Source organism: Cherax quadricarinatus, chromosome 37 (assembly GCF_038502225.1).
Source record: "Cherax quadricarinatus isolate ZL_2023a chromosome 37, ASM3850222v1, whole genome shotgun sequence".
In the NCBI taxonomy this organism is placed as follows: domain Eukaryota; kingdom Metazoa; phylum Arthropoda; class Malacostraca; order Decapoda; family Parastacidae; genus Cherax; species Cherax quadricarinatus.
Genome location: NC_091328.1, coordinates 6,066,301 through 6,088,766, shown reverse-complemented (window position 1 = coordinate 6,088,766; position 22,466 = coordinate 6,066,301). Strand labels below are relative to the sequence as shown.

The 22,466-nt window shown below is 42.5% G+C and overlaps 1 protein-coding gene across 2 annotated transcripts; it reads left to right on the top strand.

The window, feature by feature from the left end:
• Positions 1–955: 955 nt before the first annotated feature.
• On the top strand, positions 956–21,433 carry LOC138853691 (serine hydrolase-like protein). 2 transcript variants are annotated; one of them, XM_070091826.1, is made up of 2 exons: positions 956–1,097; positions 19,106–21,433. In XM_070091826.1, exon 2 carries the CDS (start codon positions 19,127–19,129, stop codon positions 20,078–20,080), a length of 954 nt encoding a protein of 317 aa, XP_069947927.1. In that variant the 5' UTR covers positions 956–1,097; positions 19,106–19,126; the 3' UTR covers positions 20,081–21,433. The 2 variants fall into 2 exon arrangements, with proteins under 2 accessions (XP_069947927.1, XP_069947926.1); XM_070091825.1 differs by lacking the exon at positions 956–1,097 and adding an exon at positions 9,890–10,029.
• Positions 21,434–22,466: the final 1,033 nt, after the last annotated feature.

Sequence of the window (22,466 nt, the reverse complement as noted above, 5' to 3'; positions counted from 1 at the left end):
ACCTAGGTGTCCCAAATTCCTACTTGTCTAACTGATAAATAATAATTATCTATGTTCATTTACTGTTATGTATATAATGATATATTCAGAAAAATGTAATTTTCCAAAAGAACTATATACAAAAGATGAGGTAATCAGTCCCTCAGCCTTGGTGTTAGTGTTCACAGCATCGTGATGGAGGAGAATCTGGAGCAAAGGCAGAACAGAACAGAGGACTCACAGGTAAAGGCCCACTAGGGGCGAGGGGCAAGTGGGGACAGGAGGAAGATAGGCTGGGGAGAGGAAAAATCTTAAGAAGGAGGAAAAGTGTCAGGACTATACCCAACTGCTAATCAAGGGAAACAAAATTCAGCAGTGTCACTCTCGGGAGTACTTCAATTTGCAACGACTGGACGCGGAACAGGCACAGGTTACTGCAAAATGTGACGCAAACGCCTGTCGCAAGCACTTCTGCTTAAAACGCACAAAGACAGCTCTATGACAATGGCACTTTTAAAATTGTTGGAATAGTTGGGCTAAATAAGTCAGGTAGTTTATTTGTATCGCGGTGGAGGTGCCGGGTCGCACAATGTTTGAAAGAAATTCACATCATTGTAAGGATGTCTGAGAGTATCTCCTAAATATGTAGTCCAGTAGTCATGGTATGCTTCAAGTCTGTCAAGTTGTTTGTCACTGAGTGTCTTCCAGTATATGTTCAAAGCCGGTGTGTTAGTTATGAGGTGGAGAGATTCACTGGTGGCAAAATCGTCCCACCTCACTCCCAACACCCAACGTAATGCACGAATCTGGATGCGTTGGAATTTTAGTGCGTTTGTCTTGGCAGTTAACGTCAGAGCAAGTGGAGAGTAAGAGAGTAAAGGTCGAATGAGAGCTTTGTATAGATGTAGTTTTGTCTTGGGATTAGCTCCTCTCAGCTTATATAACCTTGAGAGCGCAATCCCAGCCTGTGCAGTCTTATCAGTAATGTGAGATTTTAGAGTCAGTGTGTTGTCGAGGGTAACACCAAGAACAACTGTGGAGAGGGAGCGTGGGACGGGGGTACGGAAGGTGCTTGTTTTGAGTTCGACAGGAGTCGGGACATCGCGCCTTCTATGAAAGTAAGTGATCTTTGACTTCTCTCCCACAGAGGGTCCGTCGTTTTATCCATAAAGATGATTACCATCGACCAATGATAATGAGCAACCTCCCTGAAGATGAGGATGATTGGGTAACACCAGAACCCTTCTATGTTTACTGAGAAAATCATCGCCTTCAAGGACCATAACATTGTACCGATCGCATCTGCTAGAAAAATGACAGGATGGATAATGAGAACCTTCAAAACGAGGGATGCCAAGCCCATGATGACACTCTTCAGGTCACTTGTTCTATCTAGGCTGTAATATTGCTGCACACTAACAGCACCTTTCAAGGCAGGTGAAATTGCTGACCTAGAAAATGTACAGAGAACCTTCACGGCGCGCATAACGGAGATAAAACACCTCAATTACTGGGAGCGCTTGAGGTTCCTGAACCTGTATTCCCTGGAACGCAGGCGGGAGAGATACATGATTATATACACCTGGAAAATCCTAGAGGGACTAGTACCGAACTTGCACACGAAAATCACTCACTACGAAAGCAAAAGACTTGGCAGACGATGCAACATCCCCCCAGTGAAAAGCAGGGGTGTCACTAGCACGTTATGAGACCATACAATAAGTGTCAGGGGCCCGAGACTGTTCAACTGCCTCCCATCATACATAAAGGGGATTACCAACAGACCCCTGGCAGTCTTCAAGCTGGCACTGGACAAGCACCTAAAGTCGGTTGCTGATCAGCCGGGCTGTGGCTCGTACGTTGGTTTGCGTTCAGCCAGCAGTAACAGCCTGGTTGATCAGGCGCTGATCCACCAGGAGGCCTGGTCACAGACCGGGCCGCGGGGGCGTTGACCCCCGGAACTCTCTCCAGGTAAACTCCAGGTAATTAGGGAGACATCTTATATAACATTCTTATATAACATTCTATAAGAAGCCATTGTCAAGTAATTCTTTATAAACTGGCCAGGAAATTATTGCCTTCATTGTCGCTTAAATATCCGTTGTGCAATCGCAAAAAAAAAAAAAAAAAAAAAGGGGATTGCAACTTGTATATTTACTACCAATTCAGAGTCATGTACTTATATATCTGTTATATCTATGTGACTCTGATGGGTTAGTATTATACCCCTTCAAGAATATCTTATTATTTCACATACTCCTTTTAAATTACACCAAAGTGGTTGGGCCACTTACCTTTTATATCCTACCTCTCTCCCCCCTCCCACCCTTTTCCAACATTTCTATCCTTACCCATCCTTCTTCCTTACCTATCTTACCAAAGCTCTGGTCATAAGAAGAAGGGTTGGTTTTAATGCGTCATAATAATTCCGGCGGTAATCCTGTCGACCTCTCTTTGTGTTCTGCGTGCAAGGAAACCAATGTTTTCAAGTGCTGAGTTGAGTGATGTCTGCATAAGAAAGTGTAAGTGTGTTTGGGTACAGAGGTTCAGGTAAATCGTTCGTGTAGAGTATATAAAGGGTGGGAGATAGGACAGAGCCTTGGGGTACACCCGCTTTTAAAGTGAAATAGAACATTAAAATGGTATAAAATACCGACAGGTTGTTAGGTAAGACACATATGCAACAGTTAGGTATCTTTATTTCGAAACGTTTCGCCTACACAGTAGGCTTCTTCAGTCGAGTACATAAAGTGAAATAGTCAGAATGGTGATCTCTGAATCGTATACGCATCGTTCGGCCATATAAAAAGTGACATAATAATTTCATCATATTTACAGTTAAATCAAAGGAAGTGCAAAGTTTATATTTTAATCCATCATGCCAAACAGTGTCAAAAGCTTTCTCTACATCTTTGGCGACAAGGGAGGTGGTACAGTTCTGGGCCTTGTTGATACGTATATAACTCAGAATTATATTCAAAACGTCTTGGGTAGAGCGTTGTCGTCGGAAGAGACTAATGAGGAAAATTAAGGCACATGGAATGGGAGGAGAAATTTTTTCCTGGATAGAGGCATGGTTGACAAATAGGCAGCAGAGAGTTTGCATAAATGGGGAGAAATCAGAGTGGGGAAGCGTCACGAGCGGTGTTCCACAGGGGTCAGTGTTGGGCCCCCTGCTGTTCACAATATACATAAACGACATAGATGAGGGTATAAAGAGCGACATCAGCAAGTTTGCCGATGACACCAAAATAGGCCGTCGAATTCATTCTGACGAGGACATTAGAGCACTCCAGGAAGATTTGAGTAGACTGATGCAGTGGTCGGAGAGGTGGCAGATGCAGTTTAATATAGACAAATGCAAAGTTCTAAATGTTGGACAGGACAATAACCATGCCACATATAAACTAAATAATGTAGATCTTAATATTACGGATTGCGAAAAAGATTTAGGAGTTCTGGTTAGCAGTAATCTGAAACCAAGACAACAGTGCATCAGTGTTCGCAATAAAGCTAATAGAATCCTTGGCTTTATATCAAGAAGCATAAATAATAGGAGTCCTCAGGTTGTTCTTCAACTCTATACATCCTTGGTTAGGCCTCATTTGGATTATGCTGTACAGTTTTGGTCACCGTATTACAGAATGGATATAAATGCTCTTGAAAATGTACGAAGGAGGATGACAAAGTTGATCCCGTGTATCAGAAACCTTCCCTATTACCTGGAGTTTACCTGGAGAGAGTTCCGGGGGTCAACGCCCCCGCGGCCCGGTCTGAGACCAGGCCTCCTGGTGGATCAGAGCCTGATCAACCAGGCTGTTGCTGCTGGCTGCACGCAAACCAACATACGAGCCACAGCCCGGCTGATCCGGAACTGACTTTAGGTGCTTGTCCAGTGCCAGCTTGAAGACTGCCAGGGGTCTGTTGGTAATCCCCCTTATGTGTGCTGGGAGGCAGTTGAACAGTCTCGGGCCCCTGACACTTATTGTATGGTCTCTTAACGTGCTAGTGACACCCCTGCTTTTCATTGGGGGGATGGTGCATCGTCTGCCAAGTCTTTTGCTTTCGTAGTGGGTGATTTTCGTGTGCAAGTTCGGTACTAGTCCCTCTAGGATTTTCCAGGTGTATATAATCATGTATCTCTCCCTCCTGCGTTCCAGGGAATACAGGTTTAGGAACCTCAAGCGCTCCCAATAATTGAGGTGTTTTATCTCCGTTATGCGCGCCGTGAAAGTTCTCTGTACATTTTCTAGGTCGGCAATTTCACCTGCCTTGAAAGGTGCTGTTAGTGTGCAGCAATATTCCAGCCTAGATAGAACAAGTGACCTGAAGAGTGTCATCATGGGCTTGGCCTCCCTAGTTTTGAAGGTTCTCATTATCCATCCTGTCATTTTTCTAGCAGATGCGATTGATACAATGTTATGGTCCTTGAAGGTGAGATCCTCCGACATGATCACTCCCAGGTCTTTGACGTTGGTGTTTCGCTCTATTTTGTGGCCAGAATTTGTTTTGTACTCTGATGAAGATTTAATTTCCTCATGTTTACCATATCTGAGTAATTGAAATTTCTCATCGTTGAACTTCATATTGTTTTCTGCAGCCCACTGAAAGATTTGGTTGATGTCTGCCTGGAGCTTTGCAGTGTCTGCAATGGAAGACACTGTCATGCAGATTCGGGTGTCATCTGCAAAGGAAGACACGGTGCTGTGGCTGACATCCTTGTCTATGTCGGATATAAGGATGAGGAACAAGATGGGAGCGAGTACTGTGCCTTGTGGAACAGAGCTTTTCACCGTAGCTGCCTCGGACTTTACTCTGTTGACGACTACTCTCTGTGTTCTGTTAGTGAGGAAATTATAGATCCATCGACCGACTTTTCCTGTTATTCCTTTAGCACGCATTTTGTGCGCTATTACGCCATGGTCACACTTGTCGAAGGCTTTTGCAAAGTCTGTATATATTACATCTGCATTCTTTTTGTCTTCTAGTGCATTTAGGACCTTGTCGTAGTGATCCAATAGTTGAGACAGACAGGAGCGACCTGTTCTAAACCCATGTTGCCCTGGGTTGTGTAACTGATGGGTTTCTAGATGCGTGGTGATCTTGCTTCTTAGGACCCTTTCAAAGATTTTTATGATATGGGATGTTAGTGCTATTGGTCTGTAGTTCTTTGCTGTTGCTTTACTGCCCCCTTTGTGGAGTGGGGCTATGTCTGTTGTTTTTAGTAACTGTGGGACGACCCCCGTGTCCATGCTCCCTCTCCATAGGATGGAAAAGGCTCGTGATAGGGGCTTCTTGCAGTTCTTGATGAACACAGAGTTCCATGAGTCTGGCCCTGGGGCAGAGTGCATGGGCATGTCATTTATCGCCTGTTCGAAGTCATTTGGCGTCAGGATAACATCGGATAGGCTTGTGTTAATCAAATTTTGTGGCTCTCTCATAAAAAATTCATTTTGATCTTCGACTCTCAGTCTGGTTAGCGGCTTGCTAAAAACTGAGTCATATTGGGACTTGAGTAGCTCACTCATTTCCTTGTTGTCATCTGTGTAGGACCCATCTTGTTTAAGTAGGGGCCCAATACTGGACGTTGTTCTCGATTTTGATTTGGCATAGGAGAAGAAATACTTTGGGTTTCTTTCGATTTCATTTATGGCTTTTAGTTCTTCCCGCGATTCCTGACTCCTAAAGGATTCTTTTAGCTTAAGTTCGATGCTTGCTATTTCTCTGACCAGTGTCTCCCTACGCATTTCAGATATATTGACCTCTTTTAGCCGCTCTGTTATTCTTTTCCGTCGCCTGTAAAGGGAGCGCCTGTCTCTTTCTGTTTTACATCTACTCCTCCTTTTTCTTAGAGGAATAAGCCTTGTGCATACATCGAGTGCTACCGAGTTAATCTGTTCTAGGCATAAGTTGGGGTCTGTGTTGCTTAGTATATCTTCCCAGCTTATATCGGTTAGGACTTGGTTTACTTGGTCCCACTTTATGTTTTTGTTATTGAAGTTGAATTTGGTGAATGCTCCCTCGTGACTAATCTCATTATGTCGGTCTGGGGCTCCGCGCATACATGACTGAACCTCAATTATGTTGTGATCTGAGTATATTCTTTTTGATATGGTGATATTTCTTATCAGATCATCATTGTTAGTGAAGATGAGGTCTAGTGTATTCTCCAGTCTAGTAGGCTCTATTATTTGCTGGTTTAAATTGAATTTTGTGCAGAGATTTAAAAGCTCGCGTGAGTGTGAGTTTTCATCAGAGCTGCCTCCTGGTGTTATTACTGCAACAATATTATTTGCTATATTCCTCCATTTTAGGTGCCTTAAGTTGAAATCCCCCAGGAGCAAGATGTTGGGTGCAGGAGCTGGAAGGTTTTCCAGACAGTGGTCAATTTTTAACAGCTGTTCCTGGAATTGCTGGGATGTTGCATCCGGAGGCTTGTAGACTATCACAATGACTAGGTTTTGGTTCTCGACCTTTACTGCTAAAACTTCCACTACATCATTTGAGGCATTTAGCAGTTCTGTGCAAACAAGTGACTCTGCAATGTACAGGCCAACCCCCCCCTTTTGCCTGTTCACTCTGTCACATCTATATAGGTTGTAACCTGGGATCCATATTTCGTTGTCCAAGTGATCCTTTATGTGGGTCTCAGTGAAAGCCGCGAACATTGCCTTTGCCTCTGCAAGCAGTCCACGGATGAAAGGTATTTTGTTGTTTGTTGCTGGCTTTAGACCCTGTATATTTGCAAAGAAGAATGTTATCGGACTGGTGGTATTGTTGGTACTGGGGGGGGATTTTTTTTTCGGCATTAGTATCTGTATCTGTTGGTTTGGAGTGGAGGCCATCGACTGTGGTTCCACTCCAGGAATGACTAAGGGCCCTGAATCTTCACTCTCTAGAAATACGTAGAATTAGGGGGGATATGATTGAGGTGTATAAATGGAAGACAGGAATAAATAAAGGGGATGTAAATAGTGTGCTGAAAATATCTAGCCTAGACAGGACTCGCAGCAATGGTTTTAAGTTCAAATTCAAATTCAAATTCAAAGTTTATTCTCTATAAGGATTACAATGCTGAGTTTACAGAAATTTGGTTATTGTTTGGTTTACATGTAGTAAAATTGTGATTACAGAGTGTACCACTAGAACGCTTAGCATGGCTAGGCATTTCGGGCATACTTAGTTTTATTCTTAATTGTAAAATATTACAAATTATGAGGTAAGTTGGTCTTATGGCTAAGTGACTAAATACTAGTTTATGAGTTTAGCAATGTGAATGCTTTTGTTTTGGCACAGTATATAGTTTCAGTATTGGAGTATCACAGGATTCATTATTTTAAGACTGAGATTAATATTTCTGTTTATGGTCAAATGAGTGAGCCAGTGTAAGTGTGAACCACCAGGTGGTAGTCGTATAGTTAGTTGACGGGGTGTATCAGGGAGATAAGATGTTTTCTAATGGTAGTTTTGAAGGTGATGAATGTGTCTGCAGTTCTAGAGTTCTCAGGTAGGGTATTCCAGATTTTAGGGCCTTTGACATACATTGAATTTTTGTAAAGGTTTAGTCGGACACTGGACACGGGGAATGTCGTAGAGATGTTTGTGTCTGGTGTTATGCCTGTGGGTTCTGTCACAACTATCAAGAAAGCATTTTAGGTCAAGGTTGATATTAGAGTTTAAGGCCCTGTAGATATAGATTGCACAGTAGTAAGTTAGAAAAATTCAGATTCAGGAAGGATATAGGAAAGTACTGGTTTGGTAATAGAGTTGTGGATGAGTGGAACAAACTCCCAAGTACAGTTATAGAGGCCAGAACGTTGTGTAGCTTTAAAAATAGGTTGGATAAATACATGAGTGGGTGTGGGTGGGTGTGAGTTGGACCTGATTAGCTTGCGCTACCAGGACGGTTGCCGTGTTCCTCCCATAAGTCAAGGTGACCTGACCTGACTAGGTTGGGTGCATTGGCTTAAGCCGGTAGGAGACTTGGACCTGCCTAGCATGGGCTAGTAGGCCTGCTGCAGTGTTCCTTCGTTCTTATGTTCTTATGTGCTTATGTAAGTTATTTGTCTCAGGTGAGTCCTGAGTCGCATATTTACAAGACGTTCAAAGGTCTTACCCAAGATTTCAAGGGGGCTAATAGGTCTATAGTTCTCGGGGTCAGTCAAGTCTACCAGGTTTTGGTATGAGGCATGCAGTAGCAGATATGAAGAATGGAGGGAAATAACCAGATGCAAGGGAAGCATTAAAGAGGTCAGTGATAGCAGAAGCAACAGAAAGTGGAAGGTGACGAAGGACAGAATGAGACCAGAAGCACCTGGGGCTTTTTTTGGAAGGTGTGATTGTAGAGAATGAACATCGGCTACAGAAAAAGGAGAGTTAAGAGGATGAGTGGAGGAAAGTGTGTTTAGGTTTATGATAGGGTCAGGATTTGTACGTTGGTTTGCGTGCAGCCAGCAGTAACAGCCTGGTTGATCAGGCTCTGATCCACCAGGAGGCCTGGTCACAGACCGGGCCGCGGGGGCGTTGACCTCCGGAACTCTCTCCAGGTAAACTCCAGGTAAGTCTTCATGATTGGATACCCATCGCTCTATGTCTAATGTGTGTGCTATGACAGCTTGGTCTGGTGGATGTGGGTGGAAGATGTGTTCCCATATGTCTTTGAAAATGTGTACAGCCTCAGCATGGTCAGAGATTTGTCTATTGTTGTGATTAATGTGTCTAAAACTTGTGGATGGAGGGGTGCCTGCAAGTCTCCGAATGGATGACAAGAATGCTTTGGGATCTCTTGTACGCTGGACATCTGTTGTGTTTATGATTGCCAATGTCGGGCATGGTCATCATCTTCGCTATGGATATGTGTTCGTAAGATAGTTAGGTCCCATCGGATAATGTTTAGTCTGTTTTGGTTTGATAGGAAACGGTGTCTGTAACAGGTGAACAGTCTTTTTGTTCTTTCTGAAGGGCGGAAAGAGTGACGTACCTTGTAGTGTCATGGGAACAGCCTCTGCAGCGGATTGTTGAATGCTTTGAATTTATGTGTCTGTGTCTGATACTGGCCTATTATCATAGTTGTGTGTGAGATCAAGAGTGTTTAGGTGTTGTCTGAACAGATCCCAATCCGCCTAAGAGTAAGCTGGAGAGGCAAAAGCAAGAAGACTGGCGGTTATATAGGCGTCAGTGAATAAGGACGTGTAGCAGACGAGATAAGATTTCGTTCGGATTTTTAACCCCGGAGGGTTAGCCACCCAGGATAACCCAAGAAAGTCAGTGCGTCATCGAGGACTGTCTAACTTATTTCCATTGGGGTCCTTAATCTTGTTCCCCAGGATGCGACCCACACCAGTCGACTAACACCCAGGTACCTATTTGCTGCTAGGTGAACAGGACAACAGGTGTAAGGAAACGTGTCGGAATGTTTCCACCCGCCGGGAATCGAACCCGGGTCCTCCGTGTGTGAAGCGGGAGCTTTAGCCACCAGGCCAGTCAGGCATAGTCACTGGTATGCGGGATTCCCCAGTGGAATTTTATACCTTTCTTGCACAACTTGTCAGACACTGTAACATCATGGAATCTTGGTTCAGAGGACATTTACAAGACCTTCTTCACGGCTGCTACAACTAACCCATCCCTTTGGGTAGGACCTACTTCCACTGGGAAATCCCGCCTACCAGTGACTATGCCCTCGTCTACTACACGTCCTTATCCACTGACGCCTTTATAACCGCCAGTCTTCTTGCTTTTGCTCCAGATTCTCCTCCACCACGATGCTATGAACACCAGCTCCAAGGCTGAGGGACTGATTACCTCATCTTTTGTATATAGTTCTACTGTCTTCTAATTATGTCCTAGAATCTGTATTGATAAAGCCACTGGATGGCGAAACGTCTACAATAAAAATATCCAGATGTTGCACGTGTGTCTAAACTTTCATATTGTCGGTATTTTATACCTTTCTTACACATTATTATTATTGGGAAGTAAAGATCAATACAGCATAAGCTGTCAGTGGCCCTTATAAACCCAAGAAGCAGGCGACACAAGAAGATTCTAGTAAGTATTTATTTATTTATTTACAATTTGAGCACACATACAGAGGTACAAAAAAATACAGATAAGAGTTCTACGCCAGTCTTCGTCGGGTTTAGATGTTTCTCTTACTCGTCTGAGTATCAGTGACAAATTTTCCTCCTCCTCTCTCTGGGACTCTTGTCCTCGTCTACTTTGCCCGCTGGGCACATTACAGGAGCACCTATTATCGACTTACTTTTAGCCAGCTCCATTTTGATCTGCTAATAATTCTTTAACGGTTTTTATGGGAAGACGGAGAGTTCCGGGGGTCAACGCCCCCGCGGCCAGGTCTGTGACCAGGCCTCCTGGTGGATCAGAGCCTGATCAACCAGGCTGTTGCTGCTGGCTGCACGCAAACCAACGTACGAGCCACAGCCCGGCTGATCAGGAACTGACTTTAGGTGCTTGTCCAGTGCCAGCTTGAAGACTGCCAGGGGTCTGTTGGTAATCCCCCTTATGTGTGCTGGGAGGCAGTTGAACAGTCTCGGGCCCCTGACACTTACTGTATGGTCTCTTAACGTGCTAGTGACACCCCTGCTTTTCATTGGGGGGATGTTGCATCGTCTGCCAAGTCTTTTGCTTTCGTAGTGAGTGATTTTCGTGTGCAAGTTCGGTACTAGTCCCTCTAGGAGTATATAAAGGAGTATATAAAACACTTCGCACATAATCTCTGCCGGGTCACCGTCTGGAAAAAACCCGAGCCGGAACAAGACCGGCGAACCGACAACAGCAACAATAATATTCTTCATTTCTACAAATACATGTACTAGGTATATATGCCTAGCTGACACTATAGAAAGTCTCTTGTTATGCAGAGCATTTCGGGCAAATTAGGTTAATTTTGTCCTCACACCAGTAGACTAACACCCAGGTACCCATTTTACTGATAATAATAATATCTTTATTTCTAAAAGTACATGTACAAGGTATACAAGATGAAGTACAGTAGTAGTCTTAAGGAAACACATCCTAATGTTTCACCCGTACCGGGGATCGAACCACGGACTTCATTGTGAGCTGAGTGCGCTAGCAATTGAGCTATGGGTGCAGTAAGTAAGTAAGTTTATTCAGGTATACACAAATACAGTTACATAGAATTATCGTACATAGCAGCATGTGTAGAGAACCTAGGATAACCCAAAAAAAGTCAGACAGAGTGACTTATTTCCACAAATACAGTTACACAAATTGTCATACATAGCATATGTGTAAGTTACCAAGGATAACCCAAACATGACTCGCGAAATCGTAATGACACGATTGCAAACAAACCATACCACGGGCGGGATTGAACCCGCGGTTCAATCCCGCCTGTGGTTTGATAACCCAAAATAAAGATTTATTTCTTTGTAAAGGTTACAATCTGTAATTACAATTTTTGTTTGCTAAGTACAAAGAAAGCCACTGTCATGCCGGGGCATTTCGGGCACACTAATCCTGTACATAGTAACTATTTAAAACTAGATAAGATGATAATGGTTAACTTTTTTAAAGTGACTTATTTCCATTGGGGTTCTTGTAATATGTTATTTACATTTAAATCTTAAGTTAAAAAATGCTAAGTAACTCAGCTATGTGAAAAGCAGTTACAATACAAGGAGACATGTGTGGCGAAACGTTTCCTGAATAAAGATTCCCATATGCTGCATAAGTGTCTCAATCTTCAACAAGGAGACATGTACAGGCCATAGCTGACATCAATGACATACTACCGTATAGAAAGCTGCTTGTTATGCCGAGCATTTCGGGCAAATTAGGTCAGTTTTGTCCCGGGATGCGACCACACCTGTCGACTAACACCTAGGTACCCATTTTATACTGATGGGGTGAACATGGACAACCGGTGTAAGGAAAAAAGCCCAATGTTCTCACCCTTGCCGGGAATCGAACCCAGACTCGGCGTGTGAAGCAAGAGCTTTGCCACCAGGCCACGGACCACCATGAAATGTAGATATTATTATTAATATGGTATGACCTTTATAGGTTTAGTGTTTAGTTGTGATTATAATAATAATAATGTTACCTTACACCTCATTTTCTGGGGGGTTACCCTAGGTGTTTACTTGACTTGATTGGGTTATCCTAGGTATTTTACAGATGTTACTAGGTATGATAATTGTACTTATGTGCACCTGTACCTAAATAAGCTTACATCTGTCCATAAGTAGATACCTGAGTGTTAGTTGACATGTTGGTCACATCCTGGGAGCGAAGATAAAAAGTACCCCGGTGGAAATAAGAGTCCCTGATGATGCACTAATTTTATTGGGTGTCCCATGGCCTGGTATGCAATGCTCTCGCTGCACACCGAGTGTCCGTAGTTTGATCCCTGGCAATGTTGGAAACATTGGGCATGTTTCCTTAAACCTGTTAACCCTGTTCACCTAGCAAGCAAGTAGGTACCTGGGTGTTAGTTGACTGGTGTGGGTTGCATCCTGGGGAACACGATTGAGGACCCCAATGGAAATAAGACAGGCAGTCCCACGATGATGCAATGCCTTCCTTGAGATTTTTGAGTGGCTAACCCTCTAGGGTTAAAAATCCGAACAAAATCTTAACTTGGGTAACCAGCCCACTGGGTTAAAAATCCAAACTCTTATTTTAATTGTTTTTTCAGGGGCGGTTCCTTGATGCCAGTGAGGGGCTCTTGATCTGAGGAAGTCGCCCTATTCTCCCCTTCTTTGGGTTGAACCTGATTGCCTCCCATTTTCTTAGTGTTGTGAATGCATGGCAGATACAGATACTAAGAGCTGACACTAAACCATGCCTACAGAATTACTGTGTCAAGAATATAGTACCACAAACTTTGTGAAAGTCAGAAATGAAAATCAATATTGTACCAGTGAAATTAATGTAATTTTGTAGTTTCCACTGTAGGGGGTTATGATAGGTTAAATCTATGTAATATACCACTGGTGTTTGTCCAGAAATTGTGTGTGATCTCAGAACCATTGTACACATTTATCTGTCATCTGTAAAATATTTGTAGATTTACCAAAATGAAGCTTATCTTTTTTATAATTCAGCTTAAAATGAAAGCCGCGAAGTACCTAATGAATGTAGTCAAGTGTGGCTTTTCACTGGGGGTTGCAAAGCCCTGCTTAAGGATTTGGAGTTCTCATAGTGCCTGGGATATACTGGAGTCCCAGGTAATGTGTATAGGTTGCTGCTTCTGAGATATGGCTGCTATATCAACTATAGTAGACCGTTATATTACATGGAAGTTACGTTCCTGAAAACGCTGTGTTAGGCTAAACCATGTTAGATAAATTGAATAATTATCGGAAAAATAGGGTTATGTTCCTGGGAGCCCCCAAAAAAATAAGTAACTTTTTTTAGACCAACAGATCTTACAAAAATAAAAGTGAATATGCAATTGTAGTTCATTGTATTGATATATTATTTTTTTACTGCTTAAGACTACAAATGCAACAGAAATAATAGTATTTCTTACCTTAAATTGTGGGTGCTGGTGTTTGTGGATGATTGAGAAGAGAGAGTATAGATGCATGGTTTGGCCCTACTGGGCTGAGGAGGATGGTTGTTGGCAGAAGTGGATGGTACAGGTTCTGGTACTAAAGTCGATGGTTGTATTGGAGTGTGCATAAATTCTGTAATGGATCTCTGGGCTCTTTTACCCTAAAGTACATTATACAACTGATGGAAGGCCTCAACAGCTGGTCTAGACCCCATTTGAAAACACTTCTTCTAGATTTGTCAGGGTCTTCTTCAATGAAAAAGTCTGCTAGTTTAGCAGCAACATGGAACTGCTCACGTAACTGCTGCAATGTTAACTTTTTCTTCAGGTTCTTCTTCATCTTCTGTTATGTAGCTCCCTTGTATCTATGTATTGAGCTCTGCCAACATTTCCTCTGGACTCCTATCTTCATCATCATCTTCTAAGAGCTCATTCACATCTTCATTCATATCTTTTAAACCATCACCTGGTAATCTCCTTGCTAGCTGAACAATTTTCTGAACCTGATTCTCAAGCAAGGGAAAACTGTAAAAGAATTAACTACAGAAGGCCATAACTTTCCTAGCCATGATTGCTTGGCATATACAATTAAAAAATCTAAATTCAATCCCCCATTGACTCAATGGTCTAAACCACAGCCAGGCAGAGGCCTGAATTGGGGAAGTATCCTGTGGGCGACGCTCTAAATTTTTTCCCTTCCCACAAACCGAACCGCATTAAGTTAATTCTACAGTGTTGTGTAAAATTGTGCTGCAATTTTTCAATAGTGTAATAACCAAAATGTCCCAAATTAAACTGTGTAATATAATGGTCTACTGTACTCTATACAGTACCTGCTCTATATTAGACTGCTGCCATAGAGGCCCCAGGGGCCACAAGGACTATTATTTTTTTAATTACAAGACAGTAAACCGACGAACTTTACTTAACCTAACAGTAAACCAGTCGATTAAAAAAAAATTAAAAAAATTGTGACAGTGTTAAAAACTGACAATAGAAAACCTCTTGGATTACAGCACAGGCCTATCTCACTAACAATCATTGTGGTAAAAATACTGGAAAAAATTGTGCAAGCCAATGTGTACCTCTTCAGTACAGGAAAGACTGTGCTATAACTTAAATTGCCAGGCACACCATCTAAAGGGGACAAAAAGATACAAAACATCCAGGCCATGGGAAAACCTGGGTAGCCACAGCCACTTAAGAGGGAGAGGTTTTTTAGTGCCAGGAAGGAAAAAAAACTGGCAGGAAATGGCAGAAATCGTACACCAAATCCAGTCATTCCTGGAGTGGAACCACAGTCGATGGCCTCCACTCCAAACCAACAGATACAGATACTAATGCCGGAAAAAAAATCCCCCCCCCAGTACCAACAATACCACCAGTCCGATGACATTCTTCTTTGCAAATATACAGGGTCTAAAGCCAGCAACAAACAACAAAATACCTTTCATCCGTGGACTGCTTGCAGAGGCAAAGGCAATGTTCGCGGCTTTCACTGAGACCCACATAAACGATCACTTAGACAACAAAATATGGATCCCAGGTTACAACCTATACAGATGTGACAGAGTGAACAGGCAAAAGGGGGGGGGGTTGGCCTGTACATTGCAGAGTCACTTGTTTGCACAGAACTGCTTAATGCCTCAAATGATGTAGTGGAAGTTTTAGCAGTAAAGGTCGAGAACCAAAACCTAGTCATTGTGGTAGTCTACAAGCCTCCAGATGCAACATCCCAGCAATTCCAGGAACAGCTGTTAAAAATTGACCACTGTCTGGAAAATCTTCCAGCTCCTGCACCCAACATCTTGCTCCTGGGGGATTTCAACATAAGGCACCTAAAATGGAAAAATATAGCAAATAATATTGTTGCAGTAATAACACCAGGAGGCAGCTCTGATGAAAACTCACACTCACACGAGCTTTTAAATCTCTGCACAAAATTCAATTTAAACCAGCAAATAATAGAGCCTACTAGAATGGAGAATACACTTGACCTCATCTTCACTAACAATGATGATCTGATAAGAAATGTCACCATATCAAAAACAATATACTCAGATCACAACATAATTGAGGTTCAAACATGTATGCGCAGAGCCCCAGACAGACAAAATGAGATTAGTCACGAGGGAGCATTCACCAAATTCAACTTCAATAACAAAAACATAAAGTGGGGCCAAGTAAACCAAGTCCTAACCGATATAAGCTGGGAAGATATACTAAGCAACACAGACCCCAACTTATGCCTAGAACAGATTAACTTGGTGGCACTCGATGTATGCACAAGACTTATTCCTCTAAGAAAAAGGAGGAGTAGATGTAAAATAGAAAGAGACAGGCGCTCTCTTTACAGGCGACGGAAAAGAATAACAGAGCGGCTAAAAGAGGTCAATATATCTGAAATGCGTAGGGAGACACTGGTCAGAGAAATAGCAAACATCAAACTTAAGCTAAAGGAATCTTATAGGAGTCAGGAATCGCGGGAAGAACTAAAAGCCATAAATGAAATCGAAAGAAACCCAAAGTATTTCTTCTCCTATGCCAAATCAAAGTCGAGAACAACGTCCAGTATTGGGCCCTTACTTAAACAAGATGGGTCCTACACAGATGACAGCAAGGAAATGAGTGAGCTACTCAAGTCCCAATATGACTCAGTTTTTAGCAAGCCACTAACCAGACTGAGAGTCGAAGATCAAAATGAATTTTTTATGAGAGAGCCACAGAATTTGGTTAACACAAGCCTATCTGATGTTACCCTGATGCCAAATGACTTCGAACAGGCGATAAATGACATGCCCATGCACTCTGCCCCAGGGCCAGACTCATGGAACTCCGTGTTCATCAAGAACTGCAAGAAGCCCCTATCACGAGCCTTTACCATCCTATGGAGAGGGAGCATGGACACGGGGGTCGTCCCACAGTTACTAAAAACAACAGACATAGCCCCACTCCACAAAGGGGGCAGTAAAGCAACAGCAAAGAACTACAGACCGATAGCACTAACATCCCATATCATAAAAATCTTTGAAAGAGTCCTAAGAAGCAAGATCACCACCCATCTAGAAACCCATCAGTTACACAATCCAGGGCAACATGGGTTTAGAACAGGTCGCTCCTGTCTGTCTCAACTATTGGATCACTACGACAAGGTCCTAGATGCACTAGAAGACAAAAAGAATGCAGATGTAATATATACAGACTTTGCAAAAGCCTTCGACAAGTGTGACCATGGCGTAATAGCGCACAAAATGCTTGCTAAAGGAATAACAGGAAAAGTCGGTCGATGGATCTATAATTTCCTCACTAACAGAACACAGAGAGTAGTAGTCAACAGAGTCAAGTCCGAGGCAGGCACGGTGAAAAGCTCTGTTCCACAAGGCACAGTACTCGCTCCCATCTTGTTCCTCATCCTCATATCTGACATAGACAAGGATGTCAGCCACAGCACCGTGTCTTCCTTTGCAGATGACACCCGAATCTGCATGACAGTGTCTTCCATTGCAGACACTGCAAGGCTCCAGGCGGACATCAACCAAATCTTTCAGTGGGCTGCAGAAAACAATATGAAGTTCAACGATGAGAAATTTCAATTACTCAGATATGGTAAACACGAGGAAATTAAATCTTCATCAGAGTACAAAACAAATTCTGGCCACAAAATAGAGCAAAACACCAACGTCAAAGACCTGGGAGTGATCATGTCGGAGGATCTCACCTTCAAGGACCATAACATTGTATCGATCGCATCTGCTAGAAAAATGACAGGATGGATAATGAGAACCTTCAAAACGAGGGATGCCAAGCCCATGATGACACTTTTCAGGTCACTTGTTCTATCTAGGCTGGAATATTTCTGCACACTAAGAGCACCTTTCAAGGCAGGTGAAATTGCTGACCTAGAAAATGTACAGAGAACCTTCACGGCGCGCATAACGGAGATAAAACACCTCAATTACTGGGAGCGCTTGAGGTTCCTGAACCTGTATTCCCTGGAACGTAGGCAGGAGAGATACATGATTATATACACCTGGAAAATCCTAGAGGGACTAGTACCGAACTTGCACACGAAAATCACTCACTACGAAAGCAAAAGACTTGGCAGACGATGCAACATCCCCACAATGAAAAGCAGGGGTGTCACTAGCACGTTAAGAGACCATACAATAAGTGTCAGGGGCCCAAGACTGTTCAACTGCCTCCCAGCATACATAAGGGGGATTACCAACAGACCCCTGGCAGTCTTCAAGCTGGCACTGGACAAGCACCTAAAGTCGGTTCCTGATCAGCCGGGCTGTGGCTCGTATGTTGGTTTGCGTGCAGCCAGCAGTAACAGCCTGGTTGATCAGGCTCTGATCCACCAGGAGGCCTGGTCACAGACCGGGCCGCGGGGGTGTTGACCCCCGGAACTCTCTCCAGGTAAACTCCAGGTAAACTAGTTCCAGGCATTTTTCCCTGTTCACCTGGGTGTTAGTCGACTGGTGTGGGTTGCATCCTGGGAGACAAGATTAAGGACCCCAATGGAAATAAGTTAGACAGTCTTCGATGACACTGACTTTTTTGGGTTATCCTGGGTGGCTAACCGTCTGGGGTTAATTGTTTCTTGGTATTCTCAATAAGCCACACCAACGGTGCTACAGCAGCAGCAGCTGACAGTGCTACAGCAGCAGCAGACGGTGGTACAGCAGCAGCAGACGGTACTACAGCAGCAGCAGCAGCTGACGGTGGTACAGCAGCAGCAGCAGCTGACGGTGCTACAGCAGCAGCAGCAGCTGACAGTGCTACAGCAGCAGCAGCTGACAGTGTAGCAGCAGCAGCAGCTGACAGTGCTACAGCAGCAGCTGACAGTGCTACAGCAGCAGCAGACAGTGCTACAGCAGCAGCAGACGGTACTACAGCAGCAGCAGCAGCTGACGGTGGTACAGCAGCAGCTGACAGTGCTACAGCAGCAGCAGCAGCAGCAGCTGACTGCAGCAGCAGCAGCAGCTGACAGTGCTACAGCAGCAGCAGCTGACAGTGCTACAGCAGCAGCTGACAGTGGTACAGCAGCAGCAGATGGTGCTACAGCAGCAGCAGACGGTACTACAGCAGCAGCAGCAGCTGATGGTGGTACAGCAGCAGCAGCAGCTGACAGTGCTACAGCAGCAGCAGCAGCTGACAGTGCTACAGCAGCAGCAGCATCAGCAGTTGACCATGGTACCACAGTATTTCGATAATATTTCTCACCCTTTTTACCACAGGGTTGGCACTAGAAGCTTTCTTGGGGCCCATGGTCACTTATTTTGCAGATAAAATCACCAAAAACGCTGTAATAATACGAAATGCTCCGATTGTATGCTTGGATGTTACCGCGGAGGCTGGCTTGTAAACATTGCCACCGGCGGAACATGTGAGGCTGGCTCAGGCCTCACATAGACGCGTCTCGGACGAATAGCGTTGAGCGAGTTTTTTAGCGCTATGCGAGGCAAAATTTTAGTGATAAAATGTATCGCTATGCGGATTTAATGTTATGTGATGCCAACGGTATGCGGGGGTCCACTGTATTTCTTTAATAATTTATATATAATTTTTTTCCTGCAGGTTACTGTGTGGTGAATAAAAATGGCTGGAAAGGACGTAGTGTGGCATGACATCTCTGTTGATGTTGGTTGGGGAAAGCTTCATGGCAAAACATGCATTATTGGCAGTTTTGCTGAAAAGAATGGCACAAAAATATTAGGTGTGCATGGATGGTTGGATAATGCTAATACTTTTGACACACTAGTGCCTCTTTTACCATATGGGGTGGAAGTATTGGTTCTTGACCTACCAGGACATGGATTATCTGACCATCTTCCATTAGGAGCTCATTATGATCCCTTTACTTATGCTTTTAATCTTCGGACAGCAGTTTATAAGTTGGAATGGAAGAAATTTATTTTAATGGGTCATAGTATGGGTGCAGCAGTGTCAAATTACTTTACTGTCCTGTTTCCTGAGTACGTAGTTGCACTCATTAATCTCGATTTTATAAAACCAGTTAACAAGGTTTCAAAAATAGAAGGATGGCGTAGTGATGCTTCTCAGCTTTTCAAAGCTGAGCAAGAGCAGAGAGATCCTTTAGTGTATTCTGAAAATGAGGCAATAGATCGTATGGTGGATGCACGTGTGTTCTGGGAAGGTGGCGAATCTCATATTGATCACGATGCAGCATATGTACTTCTTCCCAGGGCTGCTCGCCAGGTTGTTGGAGGATACATCTGGACTCATGACCCAAAGGCTAGGCCAAACTTTTTGGCAGTGTTTAACAACGATAACTGGATGACTGCTATATCTTCGGTAAAATGCCCAGTCTTACTGGTTCGTGCCTCAGATGGTGTCTGTATTTTTCCTGAAAAGTGGTACAGCAAAGAAATGAGTGCATATCACAATAATGCAAAGTGGTTTGATGTTGTTGAGGTAAAAGGTAAACATCATGTACATATAACTCATCCAGAAAGGGTTGCTCCAGCAGTGTCTGCTTTTGTTAACAAAGTGTTCAAAAGTTTCTCAGGACAGTTAAATGCAAAACTATAATTATTTTTTGATGCATCTACAGTAAACATTTCTAAGGGGGCCATGAGAATTATTTTCATGTAAATTTATTTGTATAACTTCCAAATAAAGATCATTCATGTTGTGCAACAATATTTTGAGACAATTCACAAATAACCCACAAATTGGAAATGAAAACTAGGTTACGTTTAAGTTTATAAAGTTCATGGGAGAAAATAAGTAAGGTCAGGCTAAAGGGAGGTGAGAAGGTAGATGGGGTCAGGTCAAATCATGCATGTTATAATGTACTGTACTAGGAGAGGCAAGTATCCTCATACACAATCCAGACTAAGTTTTATGCTAGGGATATTGTATGAAAGGCCAATTCAACATGCCCTATGTGAAGATTTGATGAGAGACAGAATTTTGGAAGACTAGCTGATGGGATGGTTAAGGAGTATCAGCAGGGCCAACATTTCTTTTGTGCTCTCCAAGTCTGTGTGGCCAGTTTCATCAATGTACAGAAGAGGAAAGAACAAGAGAAGTCTAAACGAAATTCAAATTCATATATTTACTTCTTTTTATGCTGTATACAGATAATGCAGTTTACATGTATTAAAACACTGTTAGGCAGGAAAGAAGGCCACTGGTATACAAATTCATTTTGGGCAAACTAATCCTAATGCTTAAAAACTACTTAAGAATTAAACATAGACTAATATGTAAGAAGGATTTTTTATGCAGTTAACTGATCTTTGTGGGTTTAGCATGTGGTTTTGATTGTAATAATAATATTAATATGCATTTAATTACAATTATATGCACAATAAGAAAGGTAGCTAAATGAACAATGGTACAATTTTTAAAAGTATGACTTATTATTTCAAACTGATTCAATGATATTCTGTTAAATAGGACATCTTAAGCAGTTAACTATTAAATGTATATGCACAATAAGAAAAGTAGCTAATATACAAAAGACACAATTTCAAAAGTATTGATTCAGTTTTGTGGAGTGACTGAATAGAGATGTTGATGATACAGGAAGTTACTCAGTTACAGAAGAAATATAATAGGACAAGGTAATTAATTTTCTTATGGGAGTTGGAAGAAGAACAGGGACAGAGTTGGATAAGCTGGTTTTGTTTGACAGTGTATTGCTGGTTATGTTAGGGAGATGAAGTGTTTTTTAACCATAGCTCTGAATTGATTGGTAGACAAGGGACATTTTGACGATTTAGACAATGCATTCCAAATTTTAGGGCCTTTTATGTGCATTGAGATTTTGCATAGGTCGAGTCAGACATGAGCAGTGACAGAGGGTTATGTGTCTTGTGTCATGCCTGTGTGTTCTGTTGCAGCTATCAAGGTAATGTTTCAGATTGAGGTTTATGCTGGAATTTAATGTTATATGTATGTATATGTATATATATATATATGTATATATATATATACATATATATATGTATATATATATGTATATATATATACATATATACACAGTCATCCTGCCGGATGACTGTGAAACAAAAACCTGTAACTGTTTTGCATGATGGTAGGATTGCTGGTTTCTTTTTCTGTCTCATAAACACGCTAAGATAACAGGGATATCTTGCTACTCCTACTTACACTTTGGTCACACTTCACAAACACGCACATGCATATATATATATACATACATCTAGGTTTTTCTCCTTTTTCTAAATAGCTCTTGTTCTTTTTTATTTCTTCTATTGTCCATGGGGAAGTGGAAAAGAATCTTTCCTCCGTAAGCCATGCGTGTCGTATGAGGCGACTAAAATGCCGGGAGCAATGGGCTAGTAACCCCTTCTCCTGTATACAATTACTAAAAAAGAGAAGAAGAAAAACTTTATAAAACTGGGTTGCTTAAATGTGCGTGGATGTAGTGCGGATGACAAGAAACAGATGATTGCTGATGTTATGAATGAAAAGAAGTTGGATGTCCTGGCCCTAAGCGAAACAAAGCTGAAGGGGGTAGGAGAGTTTCAGTGGGGGGAAATAAATGGGATTAAATCTGGAGTATCTGAGAGAGTTAGAGCAAAGGAAGGGGTAGCAGTAATGTTAAATGATCAGTTATGGAAGGAGAAAAGAGAATATGAATGTGTAAATTCAAGAATTATGTGGATTAAAGTAAAGGTTGGATGCGAGAAGTGGGTCATAATAAGCGTGTATGCACCTGGAGAAGAGAGGAATGCAGAGGAGAGAGAGAGATTTTGGGAGATGTTAAGTGAATGTATAGGAGCCTTTGAACCAAGTGAGAGAGTAATTGTGGTAGGGGACTTGAATGCTAAAGTAGGAGAAACTTTTAGAGAGGGTGTGGTAGGTAAGTTTGGGGTGCCAGGTGTAAATGATAATGGGAGCCCTTTGATTGAACTTTGTATAGAAAGGGGTTTAGTTATAGGTAATA

Excerpts from the sequence above, each read along its gene's own strand:
- LOC138853691 (XM_070091826.1), top strand. The coding sequence starts at position 19,127 with ATGGCTGGAAAGGACGTAGTGTGGCATGACATCTCTGTTGATGTTGGT.